Below are 17,166 nucleotides of genomic sequence, written 5' to 3'. Positions count from 1 at the left end.
TGATACTTTATGGCTTGACCATTAGGCATATTTATGCCTACACTTTCAGTGATTTTACCTTTCTTCAGTGCTACCGTGGCACATTTGTCCAAATCAAACTCCATGCTGAAATCAGTGGTAAAAATTCGGACAGTGTTGATCAGAGAATATATTTCAGTTTCAGTTTTTCCAGACAGCTTCAGGTCATCCATGTATAGCAGATGTGAATTTTTATTAGATTTCCTGGATGTTTGATAACCAAGGTTTGTTTTTTGTAAGATTGTTGGCAACGGGATCATGGCAAAGATGAAAAGCAATGGTGATAATGAGTCTCCTTGGAAAATTCCTCTTTTGATGTTGACAGATCCATAGTTTTTATTTCCAAAAAAGTTTAGTTTTCCAGTGCTTCATCATGTTTTCAATGAAAATGCCAACATTTTTTTTACACATACCAATGGTGTCTAGGCACTTAATGATCCAATTGTGTGAGAGTGAGTCAAAAGCTTTTTTATAGCCATTCCCACATTGTTTGAAGATTAACTTTTTGGTTTTTGCAGTTCTCCAGAATCATTTTGTCAATTAAAAGCTGATCTTTTGTGCCCCTGCTATTTCGTTTGTTTCTGTTCATCTGGTAAGATGTTATTCTCCTCAAGATAATCTTGAATTCTGTCAGCTATAGTGCCAGTCAATAGTTTGAACATAGTGAGTAGATTTGTTATTGGCCTGTAGTTTCCTGGTGCTGCTCCTTTTGCTGAATATTTCTGTATCAGATATGTTCTCCCAGTTGTCAACCATTCACTGATACTTCCTTTTTGCAGCATCTCATTGAATTGTTGAGCCACTTTTTCATGCAGACTGTTCAGATATTTGAGCCAAATTGCATACAGTTGATCACTGCCAAATGATATCAGTTCTTTACTTTCCTCACTCGTTTGCTGATCATTTCAATTGTTATTTCCATCTGTTCCATTTTGTTCTGTGGGAATTTTTCCTCAAATCCTTTTATACATCCAGCATTTCTGTTGTAGTCCTTCTATTATTGTTGTTGTTGTTGTTGTTGTTGTTGTTGCTGCTACTACTACTACTACTACTACTACTACTACTACTACTACAGTGGTACCTCTACTTACAAACTTCCATGACCAGGTTCTTAAGTAGAAAAGTTTTTTAAGAAGAAGCAATTTTTCCCATAGGAATCAATGTAAAAGCAAATAATGTGTGCGATTGGGGAAACCACAGGTAGGGGGGAGGCTCTGTTTCCTCCCAGGTGATTACTAGAGAGGCCCCACGGAGGCTTCTCCCTGCCTTTTCCGGTTAGAGTTTCGGAGGCTCAGGTTTGTAAGTGGGAAATAGTTCTTGAGAAAAGGCAAAAAAATCTTGAACACCTGGTTCATATCTAGAAAAGTTTATAAGTAGAGGTGTTCTTAGGTAGAGGTACCACAGTATTATCATTTAGATTTATATGCTGCCCCTCTCCAAGGACTCAAAGGACTATTTATGTAATTATGTTGCACTAAGGTATGAGTTTGTGCCAACTCCTCAGAGAAGGATTTTATTTAGCTATTTCCCTGTTACAATAGGACCTCTCCAATAGTGCCTATTGGGAGGAAAAGGATAGAAACATAGAAACATAGAAACATAGAAGTCTGACGGCAGAAAAAGACCTCATGGTCCATCTAGTCTGCCCTTATACTATTTTCTGTATTTTATCTTAGGATGGATATATGTTTATCCCAGGCATGTTTAAATTCAGTTACTGTGGATTTATCTACCACATCTGCTGGAAGTTTGTTCCAAGGATCTACTACTCTTTCAGTAAAATAATATTTTCTCATGTTGCTTTTGATCTTTCCCCCAACTAACTTCAGATTGTGTCCCCTTGTTCTTGTGTTCACTTTCCTATTAAAAACACTTCCCTCCTGGACCTTATTTAACCCTTTAATATATTTAAATGTTTCGATCATGTCCCCCCTTTTCCTTCTGTCCTCCAGACTATACAGATTGAGTTCATTAAGTCTTTCCTGATACGTTTTATGCTTAAGACCTTCCACCATTCTTGTAGCCCGTCTTTGGACCCGTTCAATTTTGTCAATATCTTTTTGTAGGTGAGGTCTCCAGAACTGAACACAGTATTCCAAGTGTGGTCTCACCAGCATTCTATATAGTGGGATCATAATCTCCCTCTTCCTGCTTGTTATACCTCTAGCTATGCAGCCAAGCATCCTACTTGCTTTCCCTACCGCCTGACTGCACTGTTCACCCATTTTGAGACTGTCAGAAATCACTACCCCTAAATCCTTTTCTTTTGAAGTATTTGCCAACACTGAACTGCCAATACAATACTCAGATTGAGGATTCCTTTTCCCCAAGTGCATTATTTTACATTTGGAAACATTAAACTGCAGTTTCCATTGCTTAGACCATTTATCTAGTAAAGCTAAATCATTTACCATATTACAGACGCCTCCAGGAATATCAACCCTATTGCACACTTTAGAGTCATCGGCAAATAGGCAAACCTTCCCTACCAAACCTTCCCCTATGTCACTCACAAATATATTAAAAAGAATAGGACCCAGAACAGATCCTTGTGGCACACCGCTTGTAACCTGACTCTGCTCAGAATACTCGCCATTAACAATAACTCTCTGATGTCTACGCTTCAGCCAGCTGCAAATCCATTGAACTATCCAGGGATTAAGTCCAATCTTCACTAATTTATCTATCAGCTCTTTATGTGGAACCGTATCAAAGGCTTTGCTGAAGTCCAGGTAGGCAATATCCACGGCACCACCTTCATCCAGCACCTTTGTGACATAGTCAAAGAAATCAATGAGATTAGTCTGACATGATTTGCCTTCAGTAAAGCCATGCTGATTTGGGTCTAATAAGTTATTGTTTTTTAGGTGCTGATTTATCCTCTTTTTGAGTAGAGTCTCCATCATTTTAACTACAACTGATGTCAAGCTAACTGGCCTGTAGTTACCAGCTTCTTCTCTACTGCCCTTCTTGTGAATAGGCACAACACTGGCCATTCTCCAATCCTCAGGAACTTCTCCTGTTAACAAGGATTGGTTAAACAAATCAGTCAGGGGGGTAGCAATGACAGATCTGAGTTCTTTAAGAACTCTGGGGTGGATGCCATCTGGACCCATTGCCTTATTTATCTTTAATCGTTCAAGTTCTTCTAAGACATCGGCTTCTAAGATCACTGGAGCTGAATCCGTACAGCTGGAAGCAATGCTATATCCCTCTATAGTATTATTTTGTAAGGTGTCTTTTGAGAAAACTGAACAGAAGTAGCTATTGAAATGGTCAGCGATCTCCTTATTCCCATTAATGCATGTATTATTCCCGGTACTAAGCTTCGTGATGCCGCAGTTTTTCTTCTTCTTATCATTAATATATCTGAAGAAGGTTTTATCCCCCTTCTTTACAGATTTGGCAATTTCTTCCTCTTTTGAGGCTTTAGCAGCATATATTATCTGTTTCGCCTCCTTCTGTCTCATTTTATATACCTCCCTATCAGCTATACTTCCAGACTCTTTATACCTCCTATAGGCAGCCTTTTTTTCATTGACTATAGCCCTTACATCATTGCTAAACCATAGCGGTTTCTTCTTCCTTTTACCTTTAGTTATTTGTCTTACATACAGTCCAGTGGCTTTTAAGATGGCTTTTTTTAATACAGTCCACTGGATGCTTGCTCCTGCCATTTTATCCCTCCCCTTAACCCAGACCATTTTAAACATCTGGTCATATGAAGACAAGGAAACAAGCACCAACATCTTTTACTCATTATGGGTCCTCCTATGTTTGCTTGCATCATCCCAAGGGCTGCTTTATTAATTTTTACTTATTGTGATTGTGATATATAGTCTTCTTGTGATTTTGGTTTACAATTTTTATATTGAGGGTTTTATGTCATTTTTAATATTGTTTTTAGGTAAATTATTAGTGTCATTTTATTGTAGGGGCGGGAGTGGGGGTGGAATGTGACTGATTATATGTATGTATTATAATAGTATGATTGTGATGGGATACTATTTATTGATTAAATACAAATTCTTGTTGTTAATTATACTAAAGGGGGATCAATTTTAAGATGAATGAGTGAATATGATTGGATAGAGAGGATGTCTGGGATGTATGAGATAAATGGAAGGGCCAGCTGGCCTGATGGTTTGGAGGCAGGAGGAGTGGGGGAACCCATCTCTGGGGTGGCAGAGGGCCAGAATATCCCAGTCTTGCTGGGGAGAGATAGATATGGCAGGAGACATGAGGTAGACCGTTCCCGGGGATCAAGAGTTCGCTACTTAAAAGCAATCCCTAGTTCCAGCCCCATGAACTCAGCCTGGGGTTCTGATGACAAGTGAAATCCGGACCCTGCACTCAGGCTGTTGCTGCTTAGCGCCAAGTCGGTTGTAAATAAAGCCCCCCTCACCCAGGATTTACTCCTGGATGAGGAGACCAACCTGGCTTGTGTGACTGAAATTTGGCTGGGCCCAGGGGGGGTTCTCTCTCTGAAATGTGCCCAGCCAGGTTTCATGTGTAGCATCAGCTGCGACCCCAGTGAAGGGGGGGAGGAGTGTCTATTATAGCCAGGAAGACCACTAGCCTATGCAGGCTCGCTGCTCCTGAGATACTGGGTTGTGAGTCCCTCTTTGTGAAGTTGGACCTACGTACAGGTGGGCTGGTTGCTCATGTACCTACCTCCCAGCTGCATGTCAACAGCCCTGCCTGCGTTACTCGAGGAGGTAGTCGGGTTGGCGGTAGACTTCCCCAGACTTATTTTCTTGGGGGATTTCAATCTGCTGTCGCTCAGTGAATCCTCTGGGTTGACGCAGGAATTTATGGCAACCATGGCAACCATGGATCTGACCCAAATAGTTCAGGGTCCAACTCACAAAGGGGGACACGCTCCCGATATGGTATTCCTCTCAGAGGAGCTGAGCAATGATATGAAACTAAGGCACTTAGATATCTTGCCTTTGTCATGGTCAGATTATTTTCTGCTATGGATGGATTTTAAGGTTTCAATCCTCTCCTTCAGGGAGGCGGAACCGATTAGGAGATTCTGCCCTAGATGCCTGAGGGACCCAGAGGGCTTTCAGAGGGCGCTTGTGGTTTTGCCGGATTCGCTTGTACACAGTTTGACGGAGTCTCTTACTGCAGCTTGGAATACGGTTGCAGCTGAGGCTCTAGACCAAATTGCACTTTTGTGGCCTCTCTGTGGCAATAGACCCTGGAGATCTCCTTGGTTTACTGAGGAACTCCTGGGGATAAAACGGTAGAAGAGAAGTCTAGAGAAGCGCTGGAGAAAAAGTAGATCCAAATCTGACCGAACACTTGAAAAAGCTCATATGGAGATTTACAAAGTTGTGATCAGGTCTACAAGACGTGCATACAGTGTTGGCCTGATTGCATCTGCGGAATCCCATTCAGCTGCCCTGTTTTGGGTGACTTCTTAACCAGAGGGGAGTTGACGAACCCATGCAGGGTAGTGTTGAGGACTTTAATGTTTTTCGCAGATAAAATCGCTCAGATCTGGACTGACCTTGACTCCAATTGGAATGCAGAGTCTACTGACAATGAGTCAGTCGAGGTGACTGAAGCTCGTCGTTGTTCACCTGTTTGGGAGGAATTTGACCTGGTGTAACCTGATGAAGTGGACAAGGCCATTGGAGCTGTGAGTTCCGCCACCTGTTTAGTGGATCCATGTCCCTCTTGGCTGGTCTCAGCCAGCAGAGGTGATAGGAGCTGGGTCCAGGAGATTGTCAACGCTTCTTTGAGGGGGGGGTCCCTTCCGGCTCCCTATAAGGAGGCACTTGTGTGCCTCCTCCTCAAGAAGCCTTCCCTGAACCCAGCCATTCTTAAAAACTATTGTCCATTCTTCAACCTTTCCTTTATGGGGAAAGATTGTTGAGAAAGCGGTGTCGCTCCAGCTCCAATGGTCCTTGGATGAAGCCGATTATGTAGGCCCTCAACAGTCAGGATTCATGCCCGGCTACAGCACAGAAACTGCTTTGGTTGCGCTGATGGATAATCTCTGGTGTGCGTGGGATAGGGGTTTATCCTCTATTCTGGTGCTGCTTGATCTCTCAGCGGATTTCAATACCATCGACCATGGTATCCTTTTGCGCCGACTGGAAGGGCTGGGAGTGAGATGCACCGTTCTCCAGTGGTCTCCTTTAACCTCTCTGGTCAGTCGCAGTCGATGTTAGTGGGGGATCAGAGGTCAACTCCTAGGTCCCTCCCTTGTGGAGTTCCTCAGGGCTCAGTCCTCTCTCCCCTGCTATTTAATATCTACAAGAAACCTCTGGTATGATAAAAATAGGACACACTCTTATTTTAAAAGACAATAAGAAAGCATTTATTAGAAGTCTGGAAAGACATTAAGAAATATCACTTTTTAACAGTGCCAGATTGGATATCTCCATTAGAGGCGATCTGCCACCCTAATTTGATGCCGCATGGAAAGACGCCAAAGTATAAAGAATTATTAGAATTATTAGATGAACAAATGAAACTTAAAACAAGACAAAACTTGCAAGAAGAAGGGTTTAAACTGGATTGGTGGCAATATATACAGATACAGTTGAAATTTCAAAGAGACAGTAAAACATATATATTTAATAAGAGCAAAACAAATCTAGGTAATTTATGAACTACAAATCAAAAGAAATTAATAGGGAAAGTATATAAATACATGGTTGAATATAAAAATATAGATTTGACTTGAAAAGATAATATGATAAACTGGTGCAAAAATATTGGCAAAGAATTTGACATAGAGACATGGGAGAAAGTATGGATCACAAATTGGAAAATGACGAAATCATTATCCTTAAAAGAAAACCAAATTGAAATGTTTTATAGGTGGCATCTCCCACCAAATAGAATTGCCAAAATGTTTCCAAACACATCCCCAAAATGTTGGAAATGTAAAAAGGAAATAGGTTCCTACTACCATCAATGGTGGACCTGCAATAAAGTTAAAACATATTGGAAAATGATAGAAAAAATGTTAAAAGAGATTACATTACAAGAGATAGAAAACCCCCCAGAACTCTATTTGTTAGGCATAACTAAGCAAAAATATAAAAAATATATTTTTTATTTAGTTGTACATATTTTAACAGCGGCCAGGATAGTTTATGCACAAAATTGGAAGGGGGAAAAGTATCCCCAAAAAAGAAGACGTAGTTTAAAAAATTTTAGACTGTGCAGAGATGGATATGATGACAAGAAGGCTGAATGACCAAGAAGAATCTGAATTTTATATTATTTGGAACGAATATAAATGGATAAAAATAAAAATAAAAATTAAATGATAGGAGAAATGTATGAATATACTAAAATGACTTTAGAATTTTTCTCTTTTTATTAATTTAATCTTATGTTTATTAGAATAGATAAACAAAATTCTTCTTTTCATCTATATTAATATGTTGACTTAATGAATTAAAAATATATTCTTTTTCTGTATTAAAAATTAACTTCTAAGAAGAGAGGGGCTATTGTAACCCCTACTATATGTTTAAATGTTTATATGTGTATTTTTTTATGAAAAAATCAATAAAGTTTATTTTAAAAAAAGAAAAGAAACCTCTGGGTGAGTTCACCCGAGGACACGGGGTGAGTTGTCATCAGTAAGCTGATGACACCCAGTTATACATCTCCACCCCGTGTTCACTCAGTGAAGCAGTGGAAGTGATATGCCAGTGTCTGCAGGCTGTTAGGGTCTGGATTGGTGTCAACAAACTCAAATGTAACTTCGACAAGATGGAGTGACTGTGGATACTGCCTCCCAAGGACAATTCCATCTGTACATCCATCACCTGGGGGGGAACTTTTGACCCCCTCAGAGAGGATCTGCAAGTTGGGCGTCCTCCTTGATCCACAGCTGACCTTAAAACATCATCTTTCGGCTGTGGCGAGAGGGGCGTTTACCCAGGTTTGCCTGGTACATCAGTTACCTAGATAGAGGGTCTTTGATCACAAAGAGGGTCTTTGATCACAGTCATCCATGCCCTTATCACCTCAAGGTTCAAATACTACAATGCTCTCTACATGGGGCTACCTTTGAAAAGTGTTCGGAAACTACAAATTGTGCAAAATGCAGCAACACAAGCAGTCACGGGCTTGCCCAGAAACGTGCATATTTCTCCAACACTCCGCGGTCTGCATTGGCTGCCAATTGGTTTCCGGACTCAATTCAAAGTGTTGGTTATGACCTATAAAGCCCTACATGGAATCGGACCAGAATACCTCTGAGACCGCCTTCTGCTGCATGAATCCCAGTGACTGCTCAAGTTTCACAGAGTCGACCTTCTCCAGGTCCTGTCAACTAGACAATATCGTTTGGTGGGACCTAGGGGGAGCACTTTCTCTGTGGGGGCACCGGCCCTCTGGAATCAGCTCCCCCAGAGATTCGTACTGCCCCCTCCCTCCTCACCTTCCGTTAAGAGTTTGAAGACTCATTTACGCCGCCAGGCCTGGAGCCATTAGATCTTTTCCCCCTGGCCAATGAATGTATTGAGAGAATGTTGAGTGAATTGAATGATTGTTTTTTATGCTTTTGGGGGGCGGGTTAGATTTTTTAATTAATTAATTGGATTCAAGATATTGTATACTGTTTATGTTGTGAGCCGCCCCAAGTCCTCGGAAAGGGGCAGCATAGAAATCCAATTAATAATAATAATAATAATAATAATAATAATAATAATAATAATATATTATTATTATTATTCATATAAAACATATTTATTTATTTATTTATTGGATTTGTATGCCGCCCCCTTCCACAGACTCGGGGCGGCTAACAACAGCAATAAAACAGTATACAGTGATCCCCCGCTCGTTGCGAGGGTTCCGTTCCAGGACCCCCTGCAACGAGCGGGTTTTCGCGAAGTAGCGCTGCGGAAGTAAAAACACCATCTGCGCATGTGCAGATGGTGTTTTTACTCCCACAGCGCTAGCGAGGAGCCGAAGATTGGGGGCGGCGCGGCTGTTTGCCGCCGGCATGGGGGGCTTCCTAGCAGCCCCCCAAACCCGGGTTGGGGGTCCGGGGGGCGCTGGCTCTCGGCGCTTTCGAGCTGAGTCCGGGAGCGAATTCGCTTCCGGACTCAGCTCAAAAGCGCCGATAGCCAGCGCCAACGAACGGCTTGTCCACGCTGGCTCTCGGCGCTTTCGAGCTGAGTCCGGGAGCGAATTCGCTTCCGGACTCAGCTCAAAAGTGCCGATACCCAGCACCAGCGAACGGCTTGTCCACGCTGGCTCTCGGCGCTTTCGAGCTGAGTCCAGGAGCGAATTCGCTTCCGGACTCAGCTCAAAAGCGCCGATAGCCAGCGCCAGTGAACGGCTTCTCCACGCTGGCTCTCGGCGCTTTCGAGCTGAGTCCTGGAGCGAATTCGCTTCAGGACTCAGCTCGAAAGCGGCGAGAATGAACGGCGTGGGCGGGCGAAGGGCGGGCGGCAGCAAGGAGTTTGCGTGGGCGGTGGGGAAACTCCTCGCTGACGCCAGCAAGAGGGGGAAGACCCAGGGAAGCCGCCCAGCAGCTGATCTCCCGGTTGCCATCTACGCATGCGTGCCCATAGAAAAAACGGGCACGCATGCGTAGATGGTATTTTGACTTCCGGGTTGAAAAATAGCGAAGTACCCTGTTCGCAATGGTTGGGGACGCAATAAACGGGGGATCACTGTATAACAAAATCCAATACTAAAAACAGTTAAAAACCCATTATATAAAAACCAGTCATACATACAGACATACCATGCATAAAATTGTAAAGGCCTCGGGGGAAGTGTATCTCAGTCCCCCCCATGCCTGGCGGCAGAAGTGTGGGTTTTAAGCAGCTTTTGAAAGGCAAGGAAGATGGGGGCAATTCTAATCTCTGGGGGGAGTTGGTTCCCGAGGGCCGGGGCTCTTCCTCTGGGTCCCCCCAAGCGACATTGTTTGGTTGACAGGACCCGGAGAAGACCCACTCTGGGGGACCTAACTGGTCACTGAGATTCGTGCAGCAGAAGGTGGTCCCTTATGAAGAAAAGAATCAGGCTAAGCATCTTGGCAATAAAGCTCACTCAAAACTGTTCTAGTTCTGGCTTAATAAGTATTAACTATATTAAAACTAATAAATTAGTGAGATAAGGCTTAATGAACATCAACTGAGTAATGCAAGGGTTTTTATAACCCATGTTTGAGAATTGGCTTATACAGTATTAGGGAATCATGAACATAAGAAATGTAGTTCTTCCATGTCTGACATTCTTTTGTTTTATCCTTTTGTCATGATCTTGACTGTGATTAATTTGTTTTATGATTTCAAGCTACTTTTCAGTGTCATCTATAATGTTTTGTGGAATTAAACTTTCATCTTACATTTGGAAGTACCTCTATAGTCTGATGCATGGATCTAACGCATAACAATCAGTGAAATATCATAAAAAAAATTGAAAGAGCCCGGCATCAAATTATACAATACTAAGAACAAAAATGCTATTTGTTTTAACAGTTATGTTAGAAGCATAAGAAATTTGCTGCAATAAAACTTAAATCCAATAAGAATTTTTAGAAGAAACGAAATAAAACTCTTTTTAAAATCTAGTTTCAATTCTCTGAAAATCAAGTTACTTACATCAAAGTTGGGCACACTTGGTTCTCTGAAGTCATTCCACAGTTTTCTGGGGATAACTCCTACAGGAATGTCATGAGTCACAATGCGGCTACTGGTTGACAAGGAAGGCTGGAAGAAAGAAACTTTATATGACCCAAAGAGTAATTTTTGACTATTTAAAGAACCACATTTTGCTGCAACATCCATAACTATTTTATACCAGATAATAACTCCTTCGTAACTGCAAGTAACACCATGTCTTCAAGCCTGTGAAAATTGTTGCCATAAAGTAATCCCTTCTCCAATCATATGTCGATAGTTACAATAAAACAGGGTCACCCTTAATCATTTCCTTTTGAATGTTTGCCTGGGCCAAAAGTTTAGACAAAACCTTAAAGCCAAATTTTCAAGAAATCAACTTTCAAAGTCCTAGAGATCAAATTTGAATTGACTGCTACCTGGAAACCTGGAGGACAATTTTGCTTGCAGTACAAAATGTGGTTTGAATCCACTATTGACTTGTTCATAGCTTGAATGTTAACATGTAGATCTCTGTTAAGAAATTAAATCACACAGAAATAAGTAGCAACAGATTTCCCTTGAATTTATATTGTCCTTTTTACATGGTTTATGTGAACTGTAAAACCCCCAAATTAATGAACTGAATTTAGTATCACTTTGATACTATATAGTGAACCTGGGGACTTCAAAGAGCTAAAATGCCACAATATCAGGGATAACCGTATTAGAATATTCAACAATATGAAGATCCCCAATATGAAGTTATGCCGAACGAAGTTACTATGTCATGAGCATTTATACGACTGTACATTTTATTATTGACCAAACATTTGAATACATTGCAATTCTCCTTTGATAAGAAGATTGACATTAGACTTAGAATTCTCTACTTACCAATTCTATGGCTATTCTAAGGCAAGGACACTGTTTATTAGCCAATTTGATTTTTACTGTCTTGGCATTCTGAGCAGTTTTAAAAGCCCTGGAAAGGTTTTCAGGTGCCAATTCTAAATAGATTTCATAATTTTCTGCAGAGACACCCTCCATCTGGAATTCATCAAAGAAGTTCGCCTAGAACAAATTTAGAGAAGCAGAGATGCTGATAAGGCTAGTGCTATTAATATTATGCTTCATTTAGAAGTACAGTATTTAGTTTTTTCTCTCTCTCAAAGATAAGTAAGTATAAGTAAGGTGACTGCTATAGTCATGAATGTAATCCTGTGATTTTACTTATATAAACTATCAAACAAATTCAGTATGGTTAAAAGTATTAATTCATATACGTCTAAAAACAGACCAGGTAGTAACAAACCACAGTAAATAACAGCTAGTTAAACAAACAATACATATGGAAAATATTAACACTTTCATTTGTTAGAATCTTCTAACACACAATAAAGTCTCACAACAAAATATTATAGAGTCTGACTATAATCCTTTCTATGGTTTAACAAAAGCTATTTTTTTCCAAATAAAACCGTAAATTTGAATAAAAAGGAATTTTAATCTCAATATTTTATACAATCCTATGCCATCTATTAAATAAAATATTCAACTCTACTTTGCTAGCACATGCATAGATTCAATAAATCTCCAGAACAGAGATGTATAAAATACAAGTCAATGACCATCAGATTCCCTCCAAATTTTCTGCCCCTGCTACTAATCTGCAGTGACAAGAAATTAATGTTACCATCTGAATGCAATGAAGAATGGGAGAAGAAAGCTGCTTTAAATTCAACCAATGGTACATTATGCTGTCATTGTTTGCATGATTTGCTGCTATGGATTCAGAATTTGTTACATAATCACAGTAACCTGTTACATAATCAGTGTAACAATCACCAAAAGAATAAGGGTAGAATGGACTTTAGAGACCTATAACTTCCAGTCTATGGTGTCAAACTTGCTGTAACACATTACTATCATATTATATTTTGCAACATTTTCCCCCTTCGCAGAGCTGGGATGGATACGAGGAATCCGGCCCATGGCTGCCAGTTTGACACACCTGCTCTAATCAAGTCCCCTGCTAAAAGAAAAGACCCTATGCCATTCCAGACAAATGATGGTCCAGTGTCTTCTTAAATCTCCAATTTATTTATTTATTTATTAGATTTATATGCCGCCCCTCTCTGAAGACTCGAAGCAGCTAACCCACAACTTTTGAAGGCAAGCAGTGACAATGATTAATTATTTGTCAGGAAATTTTTCCTTAGTTCTAGCTTGCTTCTCGCTACTGTTTCTTGTTTTGCCTTTTGGTACTTTGGAAAATAGGTTGACCTCTTTCTTTCTGGCAGTCCCTCAAATATTGGAACACTGTTATGTCACCCCAGTCCTTTTCTCTAGACTAGACATACCCAATTCCTGCTGCTCTTTAAGTTTCAGCCTCCAGCCCAATAATCTTTGTTGCTCTCTTTTGCACTCTTTCCAAAGTCTCTATATCTTTTTAATAATATGATGAGCAAAACTGGGTGCAGTATTCTAAGTGTGGTCTTACTAAGACTTTAAAAAGCAGTACTAATACTTTAAGTGATTTTAATTCTATCCCTCCATTAATGTAATCTAGGATTGTGTTGATTTTTTGCTAAAGTCTGTCAAGATTTATCTGGACTTTGAACATACCTTCGGGGATGTTGGCTATTCCTGCCAGTTTAGTGTCGACTGCATATTTGATAAGTTTCCTTTCTATTCCTTCGTTCAAATAGTTTATGAGGATGTTAAAAAGTACTGGGGTTAAAATGTAAACCTGGAATACCCCAATGTTTACTTTCCTCTATGCAAATGTTGTTTGTTTGTTGACTGGATTTTTGGGGGGGCGGGGTAGAAATTTTTTATTTCTTTCCTCTACACCTTACAGAAATACAGATTCACATACCTTCAAATTAAAATACAATACAATATAGTATCAATTGCCAAATTCTTAATCAAAATTCTTAATTTTTAATCTGTTTTGTTTGGTATTGGACTTAATCCCTGGATAGTTCAATGGATTTGCAGCTGGCTGAAGCGTAGACATCAAAGAGTTATTGTTAATGGCGAGTATTCTGAGCAGAGTCAGGTTACAAGCGGTGTGCCACAAGGGTCTGTTCTGGGTCCTATTCTTTTTAATATGTTTGTGAGTGACATAGGGGAAGGTTTGGTAGGGAAGTTTTGCCTATTTGCCGATGACCCTAAAGTGTGCAATAGGGTTGATATTCCTGGAGGCGTCTGTAATATGGTAAATGATTTAGCTTTACTAGATAAATGGTCAAAGCAATGGAAACTGCAGTTTAATGTTTCCAAATGTAAAATAATGCACTTGGGGAAAAGGAATCCTCAATCTGAGTATTGTATTGGCAGTTCTGTGTTAGCAAATACTTCAAAAGAAAAGGATTTAGGGGTAGTGATTTCTGACAGTCTCAAAATGGGTGAACAGTGCAGTCAGGCGGTAGGGAAAGCAAGTAGGATGCTTGGCTGCATAGCTAGAGGTATAACAAGCAGGAAGAGGGAGATTATGATCCCGCTATATAGAGCGCTGGTGAGACCACATTTGTAATACTGTGTTCAGTTCTGGAGACCTCACCTACAAAAAGATATTGACAAAATTGAACGGGTCCAAAGACGGGCTACAAGAATGGTGGAAGGTCTTAAGCATAAAACGTATCAGGAAAGACTTAACGAACTCAATCTGTATAGTCTGGAGGACAGAAGGAAAAGGGGGGGACATGATCGAAACATTTAAATATATTAAAGGGTTAAATAAGGTCCAGGAGGGAAGTGTTTTTAATAGGAAAGTGAACACAAGAACAAGGGGACACAATCTGAAGTTAGTTGGGGGAAAGATCAAAAGCAACATGAGAAAATATTATTTTACTGAAAGAGTAGTAGATCCTTGGAACAAACTTCCAGCAGACGTGGTTGCTAAATCCACAGTAACTGAATTTAAACATGCCTGGGATAAACATATATCCATCCTAAGATAAAATACAGAAAATAGTATAAGGGCAGACTAGATGGACCATGAGGTCTTTTTCTGCCGTCAGACTTCTATGTTTCTATGTTTCTATGTTTCTATGGTATACATCATTGATCTTGTGCCACCTCCTTTTCCAATTTTGTCATCTGAATTTTAAAGATGGTTTGCTGTTCTCATTTGGGTTCAAAATGCTATTTCCTTTGGCTATTTGCTTTTTTCTACTAAAACCATGCCACAGTGCTTCAGCCCATTTTTTATATTCTTACTTATCTAATTCATGTTTTTTAAACCCTCATTTTAATAAAACTGCTCTTTTCGAGGAAAGTTCCAAATTTACTTCTCTTCCCTAGTCTATTCAATTTCATTGGCATTCCCAATGTAATACGTTTCCCTACTCTATATATCTATATATCTATCACGCCCAATATAATAATAATCCCTAATCTAATTTTCACTAATCATCTCAGTATAATAATCTTTCATCTATTTGTTTTCATCGTATTTCTGAAAATAACAATCTTCCCTAATCTATTCAATTGATGTCCCAGATACTTTCCCAAAAAATATATTAATCATAATCAGTACTCTTTGTTTTTCCCTTGTTAATCCTCCTTTAATAATCATAGCTTTATTATATCCCTTTTCCCTTTCCCCGTTTTTCTTTACCATTATAACTCACATTATAGTAACCTTATAGTTCAAATAATAAGTTCAAAATTGTCTCTACAAATCCGTTTAAGAAACTTATACAGTTATAAATTTATCATTATCTAAGTCTTCTTTTACCTGTTCCTTCTCCTTTCAATATTACAAATATAGGCTATCTCACATTTTAATTGGTAGTTCAATTAATAATTAAGTATCCATTTATCAGTCTTGTAAATTTGTAGTTTTATCATTGTCCAAATGTCCTCCCATCTGCTCCTTCTTATTTCAGTTCTCCTTTTACTTTCTTGCTTTTATTTTTTTATTATTATTATTTTAAAATATTTAATCCCCTTCCTCAGTTCAATTTCTGTGCTGCAAATAGAATCTGTAATGCCCACATGTTTCTGCAGTTCTATAAAATAATTATTGTATAACAATATAAATTTTCCTCTTCAAGATGTTGTAGCCTCCAGATGAAAATAATTAAGAAAGTTCACAGTCACAATCAGCATAGATAAAGTGTTCCAAAAGCCAAGGTCGAAAAACAGACTATATGTCCAACAAATCTTCTCCTATCATTATTCCTCCAACCAGCAGGTGGCAATCTTATTAACTCCACAGAAAAAATATTTTAAACTTATTTATATAATAAAAGCTTAATTTTCTCAGCTGATTAAAACTAATTGCTAAAATTCATAAAAATAATTTAATGATCCAATAAACAAATTTTAAAATCCTCAATCTTTGGCTTTTATTGTCTTTCCAGAAACTTTCCGCTATTGTTTCCAATTGCCAATTAGCTGCTTCCTCTCCATTTTCCCCCAAACTTTTGTTCCCGTTTAAAAATGAAGAAAAACAATACAAACTCCAGTCAGCCAAATCACTCACCAGCACCAGTTCCTCTCACTCCAGCACGTTTCTTAGTTCTCTGTCCAGATTTTATTTATTTATTTATTTATTATTTAGATTTGTATGCCGCCCCTCTCCGCAGATTCGGGGCGGCTCACAGCACAACATAACAATTCATAACAAATCCAAATATAATTTAAAATATTTTAAAAAGGAACCCCATTTTGCTAACACACACTCAAACATACCATACATAAATTGTACATGCCTGAGGGAGGTGTTTCAGTTCCCCCATGCCTGATGACAAAGGTGGGTTTTAAGGAGTTTACGGAAGGCAGGGAGGGTAGGGGCAGTTCTAATCTCTGGGGGGAGTTGGTTCCAGAGGGTCGGGGCCGCCACAGAGAAGGCTCTTCCCCTGGGGCCCGCCAACCAACATTGTTTAGTTGACGGGACCCGGAGAAGGCCCACTCTGTGGGACCTAATAGGTCGCTGGGATTCGTGTGGCAGAAGGCGGTCTCGGAGGTATTCTGGTCCAGTGCCATGAAGGGCTTTAAAGGTCATAACCAACACTTTGAATTGTGACCGGAAATTGATCGGCAGCCAATGCAGACTGCGGAGTGATGGTGAAACATGGGCATACCTAGGTAAGCCCATGACCGCTCTCGCAGCTGCATTCTGCACGATCTGAAGTTTCCGAACACTTTTCAAAGGTAGCCCCATGTGGAGAGCATTACAGTAGTCGAACCTCGAGGTGATGAGGGCATGAGTGACTGTGAGCAATGAGTCCCGGTCCAAATAGGGCCGCAACTGGTGCACCAGGCGAACCTGGGCAAATGCCCCCCTTGCCACAGCTGAAAGATGGTTCTCTAATGTGAGCTGTGGATCGAGGAGGACGCCCAAGTTGCGGACCCTCTCCGAGGGGGTCAATGATTCCCCCCCCAGGGTAATGGACGGACAGAAGGGATTGTCCTTGGGAGGCAAAACCCACAGCCACTCCATCTTATCCGGGTTGAGTTTGAGTCTGTTGACACCCATCCAGGCCCCAATAGCCTCCAGACACCGGCACATCACTTCCACTGCTTCGTTGACTGGACA

General features: G+C 40.1%; 1 protein-coding gene across 3 annotated transcripts in view; it reads right to left on the bottom strand.

The window, feature by feature from the left end:
• Positions 1-17,166, bottom strand: part of HUS1 (HUS1 checkpoint clamp component) — a 109,904-nt gene that overhangs the window by 50,536 nt on the left and 42,202 nt on the right. For all 3 annotated transcript variants that reach the window (XM_070767118.1, XM_070767117.1, XM_070767119.1), the window contains exons 3-4: positions 11,511-11,687; positions 10,617-10,724 (exon numbers count right to left, since the gene is read on the bottom strand). In XM_070767118.1, the coding sequence (XP_070623219.1) occupies positions 10,617-10,724; positions 11,511-11,687 (285 nt within the window). The remainder of the gene's footprint in view (positions 1-10,616; positions 10,725-11,510; positions 11,688-17,166) is intronic.

This window comes from Erythrolamprus reginae, chromosome Z, assembly GCF_031021105.1.
Source record: "Erythrolamprus reginae isolate rEryReg1 chromosome Z, rEryReg1.hap1, whole genome shotgun sequence".
In the NCBI taxonomy this organism is placed as follows: domain Eukaryota; kingdom Metazoa; phylum Chordata; class Lepidosauria; order Squamata; family Dipsadidae; genus Erythrolamprus; species Erythrolamprus reginae.
Note: the sequence above shows the minus strand (reverse complement) of the source record. Positions and strands in the feature narration are given on the sequence as shown.